Genomic DNA, 10,773 nt, shown 5'->3' on the forward strand with positions numbered 1-10,773 from the left:
CTATGCAGTGGGCGGTTGATGTTCAATGGAAACAATCATAACACCTCAAAAAAAAAAAGCTTGATATTGATTGGACGAAAACAGTATACAATTAATCCCGACTAGTGAGGAAAACGAAGATCGAAGACCATTAATCTCTGGTAAGTTATCGAAGGTTCTTTGGCCTGGAAAACTGAGAAGAGTCAATCTATTTTTACCGATCATTTTGAACAGCAGGAAGGAAACCTTAACTTACCAGGTCTGTGGTTGGTAAACACTTCTTTAACATGATTAATTCAGGGGCAAAAAGGTTCACTGTGCGCCGCTTAAATGTTTGTCTCCGTGACTGAGTAATTTACAGGAGCTTTGACTTTCAATACGTAAGTGAGGGCTTCAAAATTGACTAATTTTCGCAATGTTTGAGGACTGCAATTTGGAAATGACCTAATAGTAGGCTATTAAATGCCATCTCGTTAGTCCGACTCGAAAATTCACTTACCATGTCGAGAACAGATCACTTGATGCCTCAAAACTGGAGCAAAAATCGAGTTAATCTTTTGCAGTTCACAGCGTCGCTGCCCAAACTCAACTGAATGTGGTGTTAAGGTGGAGCAATTTTAAAGTCAAAGCGAAGAAAGAATACGAACGTTGATTGGCTCAAGTAAACTGGTTAATCTAGATCTTAACAGGTTAATCTGGATCTTGACTCAGTGAAAATATGGTTCCACTGACAAATCCACGTGATTTACAGCAATGTAGTTTTCCATAGACTTCATTAGATCTGTTACGTAATTGTGAGCTCTAAAGTTATATAATAAAGCATCCCCAACTACCAGCAAATTTAATCGACTGATCAGTCTAACAGTTTCTTCTTCATTTTTAAAAGTAATTTTGCTTCTACTGTGTCCTTTGATGAAATTTCGACCACGGTTATAAGTTTTTGGCTTCTACCATTGTTGCTTGCTTGATTGCCATAAATATCCCAGGGCTAATTTCAACTGCAGACAAGATAAAGAATAAATAAAAGTTTCTAACAAATGAAGTGGAACATCGATAGTCATTGGTATTGTGTTCGAGCCGCATTAGCAATGATAAAGCGCATCTAGGTTCCCAATTTAAAGTTTGTTTAAAACATGCACATTTTTCAAACACCAAAAAATTATATTTTGCTTGATCTTTTGAACTCTATTCATATACACGGACGTCTCTTGCATAAAATAAAAAAGTAGACAGTGGAGGGGTAAACGAAAAATATGAGCGCTCGGAACCCCACTGTGGAGGTAAAATTAAAAGGTCTCTTTCTTGTAAAGTTGTTTTTCAATCTATCATGCAATAAGAAAACTACATTGTTCATGTTAAAAGAGTTCCCTAAGCTTTTGCGTTAATTGTGCTGTTAGACTACTAGTGAGCAAAATAAAGAGGTTCTTAACTGACTCTTAGCCTGAGTATGTTCTTAACATGATGTTGGTTAATGGTTAACTCCGTTTTTTTGTACAATCCCGTTTTTCCTGTACTCTTACGTAAGACGTGAGGTGACATTAAAAATGCTCGCGGCAGTGATCGGAACAAGAATGAAAATCACGTTTTCGTGGCGTGTCTTTTTTTAATGCCAGGCTTGCTATTAAAAACCGTAACAAAAGAGGGGTTCGTGAGGTCTCATGGTCATATAGGTTTCACAATTCGAGTGTTTTCAACAACACATCTGGCAATAGAAATAGCTTCCAGCTAAGACCTTTGCCGCTTCCCAGGCAAGCTAAGAACTCCCACCTCGGCCAAAGGCTTTCTCTGTCTTGTGTTTCAGTTCTTTCCATTACTAGGGCTAACGAGTAAACAAATCACTTCAAATTATGCTTTAACTATGTTTGTAGATACCGCACTCTTGACCTTCGTCAGTACTGCTTTTGTCCTCGAATGATCTCTAAATACCTCCTCTTGGCGTCTCGGTTGGGTTCCAGCGCTTAGTTAGACACATTTGTTTTGTTCAATGCAAGTTCAAAAGACCAAGCAAAATTACCAGAAAGTTATAAAAGACTTATAAAAAGTTGTAAAAAATTGTAAATCCTAGCAATCTTTGGACTGAAAATATAAAGCTTATTCTAATCTTGTCTGACTATAACCAAGGTGCTCAGACAGCGCTTTATTGAAGCTATTAAGGACGGTGCCTACTATTGTTACTGCGCATACGTTCTGCGCATCTCCAGATACTCGAGTTTCCTACTATCGGTGATGCTTACTGATACAGGGATATTTTTGCGCGGGTTTAAAACTATCCGGAGAAAGTAGATCTTAATAAGTGCTTGTGGTATCCAAAAAGAAAATTGTGGGTAACCATGCATTTCTGAGAGATAATTAAGCTTCAATTTGAGAAAGAATGCCACAACTTTAAGAGGCTAGAGTTGCACTCGGCTGCGCCTCGTGCAACTCTTACGCCTCTTTCGTGATCTCCAAACTTCCCACGTGCTCATTATCTCGACACACGCTCGCTGACGCATGAAGTAATTGTTAATTCTTGGGTCCGGGAAGCAAGATTTGCGTCCGCAACAATATTTCCCAAGTGGCCAAACTGGGAAACATTTGAGTCCGCGACAATGTTTCGTAACCATGTTTCCGTAGTTTAGCCAGGTCCTTAGGATCCAGGATTTGCTAAAAGCACACGTGAAACATAATTTACATAAAATGTTTGAAAATGAAGAATTTGTAGGCTTGCTAAAGGTTTTAATTTTGCTTCGAGATGCCTGTATTATCAAATCAAAAGATCTCTTAAAAGAACATTTGTGTACATGTCTTCTTCTCATCAGCACAGGTGAGACTTCCAGGCTGCACGTGGATATCGCTGCACGTTATTTCTGAGTGCCTTCTAACCACAAGCCCACTGCATGTAATGATGAAGCTGCAAGGAACACGGCGTTGAGAGTGCTTGTAGGAGTTACTCATACTCATCACAGATGTCATCGACCCCTACAGTAATACAGTAATTTACAGTGTGCAAAAATTTGGTTTTATCAACGGAGTTGATATATAATGTAAATTGACCACCGTACAGGAATTCTAAAAGCTGACGTTTCGAGCGTTAGCCCTTCGTCAGAGCGAATCGAAGAATTATGGGTTGTGTGTAGTTTTTTATAGTAGAGTAGGAGCTACGTGAAAATCAGGAATACATTAGTTAAATGAAAAGCGTTCGTTAATACCGTGGGGATTAAGGGTGCCGATTCGGAAGATGAATCTTGCGGCTTTCCGTCGTACCTAGTTGTAGGGAAAGGCCGCAGATAGCCATGTGTTGTTTGGCGTGTTTAGGGAGATCAAAATGACGAGCTACTGGCTTAGATGTATCATCAAGTGAGGGTGAACGGAATAGACCCATATCACTCAATGTCCAAACAAAAGATTTTGCCCGTCGAACCTCTCATTCAATGTGAGGCTGGACGGGCATAGACAATGCAAAGACAAAGCCTTTATTCCCCAAGGACTCCAAAATGGCCGCCGAGTGATAAAGGTGAATCATTCTGTCATTCTTATCCTTTTGGGACGCTTGTAGTGCTGACTGTCGATCAAATTGTTGGGCACGATGATGGTCCGCTTTGACCACAGAGAATCCATAGCCACGTTTTTCGAAAAACTGGCACATCGCCTCTGATTTGCTGGAAAAGTGTGCACTACAAACCTACAATTTCTCACAGTTTTTTGTTGTATTCATCATCACATCCATCACATGTCAAGAACACCATTCCTTATTCTCAACTTCTTAGACTTTCACGTCAATGTAGTGATGACTCCGACTTTTCCAGCAAATCAGAGGAGATATGCCAGTTTTTCGAAAAACGTGGCTATGCTGTCTCCTTAAGCCCCATTTACACGAGCAATTTTTCCTTGACAAGTTTTCCTTGACAAGGAAAAATTGCTCGTGTAGATGGGGAATAGTGGACAAATTTTCCTTGTCAAGGAAAATCTGGCGTGCTAGCTTTTCCTTGACAAGGAAAAATTGTCAAGTCAGAAATTTGCTCGTGTAGATGGACAACAAGGAAAATGTGACAAGGATATTATTGATTTGCAGCACTTGTCAAGGAAAACTTGTCAATTTTTCATTTACACTACCAAGGAAAACTTGTCAAGGAAAAACTTGTCAAGGAAAACTTGCTAGTGTGTACAGTCGGCAAGTTTTCCTTGACAAGTGGACTTGTCAAGGAAAAATTGCTCGTGTAAATGGGGCTTTACTTGCTTTGAAAGAGACATGTCGAGAACAGATCACTTGATGCGGCCTCAAGACTGGAGCAAAAGTCGAGTTAATCTTTTGCAGTTCACAACGTCGCTGCCCAAACTAAACTGATTATAGTGTTTTAATTAAAGAATACGAACGTTGATAGGCTCAACTAAACTGGTTAAGCTGGATCTTGACTCAGTGGACTCCTCAGTGACTCCTCTGCTCCTCAGTGACTCCTCTGCTGATATTCCATCATCATCATCTTAAAAGATAAGTTCTATTGATACTTGTAAGTTTTGTGATAGGTGTCCCGGAGGAGTCCCTTATCTTGATAGCTCCAGTTGTCCATCCAGCTATGCCTCATTACCTCGACTCGATATAACTTCTTCTATTTCCAACATTGGTCATCTTACTAATTTAGATATTGATCTTCATATGCCCTCTGACTTGAATTTTAATTATTTCACTACACATGACTTTCATGCTAATGAAGATATTGTAAAGTGTCTAACTAATAATTCACTCTCCTTTCTTAATTGTAATATTAGGAGCTTGCAGGCTAATTTTGATAATCTGGTTAATATGCTATCCGAATTACATTTCCCCATATCTGTATTAAGTGTAACTGAGACTAAGCTAAAGAATAATCAAGAGGCTCTCCTAAATATTGCGATATCTGGTTACAACTTTTTGTCCCAACCAAGCTGCACCTATGCGGGGGGAGTAGGCTTCTATGTGAAGGATAATATTGCATATACTCATCGTCCTGATCTCTCTGCCCAAAAGCAAAATGATTATGAATCCCTATGGATTGAAATTCATAATGGTAAGGGACGTAATACCATTTGTGGGGCTTTTTATAGACACCCCCATGGTAATGTAGATGCTTTTCTTAACCATATTAATATGATTGTAGAAAGTGTACATCGAGAAAACAAGTTCTGTGTTTTGCTTGGGGACTTTAACTTAGATCTCCTTAAATTTGAATCACATCCTGATACAGACAGGTTTCTTAATATCCTGGGTACTTTTTATTTTCATCCCCAAATTCTGCAGCCAACTAGACTAACAGACCACTCTGCAACTTTAATTGACAATATATTTTTTAATTCTCTTGAGCATTTTGTGATTAGTGGTAATTTATATTATGATCTAACAGACCATTTACCAAATTTTCTTATTGTCAGTAAATTATCTTCCCTTCCAACCAGCACTAAAGTTTACGGGCGTGATTATTCAAACTTGGACAAACAAGCACTGATTACTGATATTCAATCAATTGACTGGGAAGAAGTGCTTAATAATGATTCTGACCCTCGCTGTATGTTTGATAATTTCTATAATAAGCTGTCTGAGGTTATTGATCAACATGTACCTGTTAAGCAATTATCTAAGCAAAATTTAAAAGCTAGATCAAAACCATGGATAACCTCTGGAATTAGGACCTCTATTCAAATTAAAAATGGCTTATTTAAGAAATTCTTAAAGACAAAATCTATCTACTACCATGAAAAATTTAAAATCTACAGGAATAAACTGAATCACTTAATCAAATTAGCTAAGAGAAATTATTATAATAATTTTTTCGCAGTTCATGTAAAGGATGGCAAACGAATCTGGCATGGAATTAAGCAAATTATTCAAATTAAAACCCAAGTGAATCAGAAAGTGAACAAAATAGTGATAGATAATCGTGAAATTGTTGACCCAAAACCAATCGCTAATGCACTTAATGACTTTTTTGCTAATATAGGTACTAATCTTGCATGTTCTATCCCTAGTTCTTCCCAGTCTGCTTGGGAATTCATGTCATCTCCTATTCTTGATAGTTTGTTTTTGTCTCCAGTGACTGAAAATGAAATTGAAGAAGAAATAGCTAAATTTAATGTTAGTAAAGCTGTGGGTCCTTCTAGCATTCCTATTTTTATTTTAAAGATTCTTAAGTGTGAATTATCAGGTCCCTTACAGACAATATTTAATACATCTTTTCTTACTGGAATTGTTCCTGAGAAATTCAAGATGGCTAGAGTAATTCCTGTCTTTAAGAAGGGCTCTCAGACAACCTTAAACAATTATAGACCCATTTCGTTACTCTCTATTTTTAATAAATTGTTAGAAAAGCTTACGTATAAGCGGATAGTTGACTTTCTTGATAAGAGACAACTTATTTATAGTAAACAGTTTGGTTTCCGCTCTCACTATTCAACTGAACATGCAGTCCTTAGTATAATTGACCAAGTGCAATTGGCAATCGAAGACCATAATTATTCATGTGGAATATTCCTAGATTTTAGCAAAGCTTTTGATACTGTTAATCACCAAATTTTACTCACAAAACTTGATTACTTTGGTATCAGAGGTGTTGTTAAGGACTGGTTTACTTCATATCTGAGAAACAGAACACAGTTTGTATCCCTGGGTGCTGTTACTTCAGACATTCAACCAGTGTCTTGTGGTGTGCCCCAAGGGTCAGTGCTTGGGCCACTCTTATTTCTCATCTATGTAAATGATTTTCATAATTGTTCAAAGCTTTTGGATTTTCATCTTTTTGCAGATGATGCAAATTTATTCTTACAGCATAGGGATATAAATATGCTTGAAAGTCTGATCAATTCTGAACTTGAGAAAGTTTATACTTGGCTTTGTGCAAATAGACTTTCATTGAATATTGATAAGTCAAATTTTGTCATTTTTCGTCCTATCCAAAGAAAACTGCCCAAACAGGTCATATTATCTATAAACAATCAAATGTTAACACAAGAAACTTCTATTAACACAAGAAACTTCTATTAGATATCTTGGAGTCTACATAGATTATAATGCTAATTGGAAGACTCATATTACTTATCTTTCTAAAAAAGTCAAAAGAAGCATAGGCATTCTTTCTAAGCTCCGTTATTTCATAAGTACCAAAATACTACTTAGCCTATACTATGCTCTAGTTGAACCTTTCTTAAATTACTGCATGGTTGCTTGGGGCGGTACTTATCGGACAGCTTTACAACCTTTATTTATATTACAGAAGAAAGCCCTAAGAATAATTACTTTTACTAGTTTTAATGAACATTCAAGTCCTTTATTTAAAGATTTAAGAGTTGTTAAGCTGTTTGATATTATTGCCCTTCAACTGGCAGTATTTATGTATAAGTTTCATAATAAACTCCTACCTCCTGTATTTGACCATTACTTTAATCCTGTTAGGAATGTACATAGTTATAATACCGGATTATCTAGCAAAATGACTTATGCAATTCCGAAGGCCAGAACCAATTATGGAATCTTTAATATACGTTTTCAGGGTGCTAAAGTCTGGAATGATATAAGTGATGACCTAAAGCTTCTTCCTCTCAAACATTTTAAGAAAAACCTAAAGCTAACTTTTTTTGAAAACTATTAAAAATTCTCATTATCCTAACATCATAATTCTTCTGGCTTTCCGTTGTTTTTGACATTTTGTCTTTCTCAGTTTTTTATGTGTTTTTTGCTTTGGCGCGTGTGTGCGTATATGTGTGCATCTGACCTAATTTATATTAGCTTAATTACCAGAGTGTGGCTGTCCTATTTCATTAGCCCCTATGGTTATTTGGGGCAGCCTGTACTCCTTTCTATTTTTGTAATATCTTGTAGCTTATTGCTTTACTGTTGGTACAAATAAATAAAGTTGTGGAAATATGGTTCCACTGGCAAATCCACGTGATTAACAGCAATATAGTTTTCCAAATATTTCATTAGTTATATAATGAAGCATCCCCAACTACCAGCAAATTAAATCGACAGATCAGTGTAACAGTTTCTTCTTCATTTTTAAAAGTAATTTTGCTTCTACTGTGTCCTGTGATGAAATCTCGACCACGGTTATAAGTTTTTGGCTTCCGTGTCATGATTGTTGCTTGCTTGATTATTGCCATAAATATTCCAGGGTTAATTTCAACTGCAGACAAGATAAAGAATAAATAGAAGTTGAATTGGAATATCGATAGTCATTAGTATTGTGTTCGAGCCGCATTAGCAATGATAAAGCGCAGCTAGGTGCAAAATGTGAAGTTTGTTTAATAAGACGTGCACATTTTTCGAACACCGCAAAATCATATTTTGCTTAATCTTTTGAACTCTATTCACAAACACGGAAACACGGACGTCTCTTGCATAAAATCAAAAAGTTGCCCGTCGAGAGGTAATAAAAAAGTCTAAAGAAATATGAGCGCTTGGAACCCCAATGTGGAGGTGAAATTGAACGGTTTCGGCTTTCTTTAAGTTGTTCTTCGATGTATTATGCAATAAGAAAACCACATAGTTCATGAGTTAACTTGAGTTAACTGTCCTGTTAGACTACAAGTGAGCAAAGTAAATACGCTCTTAACTGACTCTCAGCCTGGCGTATGTTCTTAAAATGTTGGTCAAGGGCAACCCCATTTTTTTTTGTTCACCCCGTTTTCCCTGTACTCTTACGTAAGAAGTGAGGTAGAGTGGATCACCTCAAATTACGTTTTAACTCTGTTTGTAGATACCGCACTCTTTGACCTTCGTCGGCCTGCTTTTGTCCTGGAATGATCCGTGTCTCAAAACTAAATACCTCCTCTTTAATTGGCGTCATTACGGTTGGGTTCCAGAGCTTAGTTAGACACGTTTGTTTCGTTCATTGTAAGTTCAAAAGACCAAGCAAAATATGACTTATTTTTCGGTATTCAATAATATCTATGAAGTTATAAAAAAGTGTAAATCATAGCACTCTGTTTGTAGATACCGCCGCCTTTGACCTTCGTCGGCACTGCTTTTGTCCTGGAATGATCTGTGTCTCAAAACTAAATACCTCCTCTTGGCGTCTACGGTTGGGTTCCATCGCTTAGTTAGACACATTTGTTTCGTTCATTGCAAGTTCAAAAGACCCAGCAAAATATGACTTATTTTTCGGTATTCAATAATATCTATGAAGTTATAAAAAAGTGTAAATCATAGCACTCTTTGGACTGAAAATATTGAGCTTATTCTACAGTTCTGTCAGCCTAACCAAGGTTTGCTTTTTTAATCTCTTGGGGCACTGAGGGCGCTTTATTGAACCTACTATAGCTTAAACAAAATACCAATGATTGGTATCATCCTGATTTTTTAGCCGAAACCTCTTTTTACTGTTTTTATGGTTACTATTTTGTGTTTTGTCTGTTCTTGACAGCGACCTCTCAGAAGACTCATTGGAATAATCATTCAACGAGGCCCTGCCAGAGGTGAGATGGCGGGTCCCGTGTCGCTTGAATGAATTTTAAAAAGTCTCCTGTCGATGCTTTGTCACCCAAGCAGAGCCTCTTCAATTGGGTCTACAATCATAATTATCCAAACCAAATTTGCATCCGCAAACTATCACGTCTGATTGTCAACCTGGACCCAGTTGTTCAAATGGTGGATAACGCTATCCACCGGATAAATCCGTCACTATTCATTGGATGGCGCAATTGGTTTCGCTATGAGTTATCCAACAGAGTGATTTATCATCCATACTTTGAACAACTCCCTGGGAACAACTGGTTGCAGCCTGAACCTTAACTTACGTAATCAACGAAGATTCGTAATTCCGGAATGTTGACAGGTCACGGAGCAACGCTGTCGAATTGCCACAAATATTCTTTGTGGGCTGCTATTTAGTTTTTATTGCTTTACATTTCAAAGGATGAACAAGTATTTAAAAAATTTCAAAGTTAACTTCGACAATTGCAAAATCGCACTCCGCCAGACTAGGGCAGCGTTTAAGCGAACGCGGTTTCACCTCGACACGGTTTCATGACTTCGAAACCGCGTCAAAATCGATGCTGTTTGGAGGTGTTTACACGGAACCGTTTTCGCCAAAAGATCCAAGTCGTGATGGTATAATGGAGTGCTGCACTACGTGCTAAATTCACTATTTTGAATTGAACAATGCAAAATTCGCGCCAAAATAGTAACCGTATTCAAATCGATGCGGTTTTGCTGTTTAAACGACAGACGAAACCGCATCATTTTGAAAACGCTCCACTTTTGGCAGCGGTTTCAAATCGACGATCGGTGTCATGTAAACGAAAGTTGTAACCGTATAGAAAACGATGCGCAACACAGGATGCGTCTAGGACCAAGCTATTTTCCTTCAAAAGCCAGGAAACACATGATGAGGCATTGCAATTCTTCAAAGTGAATTCAGCGAATTTGATCATCTTTGTTGCACGCCTTCGCCACCAATACAACTAATGAGACATTTCTAAGTAATAACTTTTGTCAAGCACCAGGGTCAAGCACCGCGTCACGTGCTGCGGCGTCTGCCAGCCAACGTTTGTTTATTTCACGCAAAAATGGACTCAAAAAATAGATCGTTATCTGCCTCGGAAACAAGCCTTTCTTTTAAAAGATTTTAATTTAATTGCTTTTAATAACCTGTCACATTTTTTGTTAACGTTTTAAAAAACATGAACAAAAAATGTGGCAAGCTATGTTGGTTAAAACAACTCAGCTGTCCGTGCATAGGGGCAGAGGAGTCGTATTTGAGCGCGAATCGATCCTGTTGATTTGATCAAACCACGGGCTTACCACCCTTTATTGGTGTTGTTGTTTTTGTTATCGATCTGTAGAAGGAT

The 10,773-nt window shown here is 37.6% G+C and overlaps 1 protein-coding gene across 1 annotated transcript in view; it reads right to left on the bottom strand.

Annotated features, from left to right (window-relative positions):
* LOC137979568 (GFP-like fluorescent chromoprotein FP538) overlaps nt 1-635 on the bottom strand; it is a 5,910-nt gene extending 5,275 nt beyond the window's left edge. The window contains exon 1 of the mRNA XM_068826853.1: nt 479-635. Coding sequence (XP_068682954.1) covers nt 479-481 — 3 coding nt within the window. The 5' untranslated portion in view covers nt 482-635. The remainder of the gene's footprint in view (nt 1-478) is intronic.
* Between the last annotated feature and the right edge of the window lie 10,138 nt (nt 636-10,773).

This window comes from Montipora foliosa, chromosome 12 (assembly GCF_036669935.1).
Source record: "Montipora foliosa isolate CH-2021 chromosome 12, ASM3666993v2, whole genome shotgun sequence".
Taxonomy (NCBI): Eukaryota; Metazoa; Cnidaria; class Anthozoa; order Scleractinia; family Acroporidae; genus Montipora; species Montipora foliosa.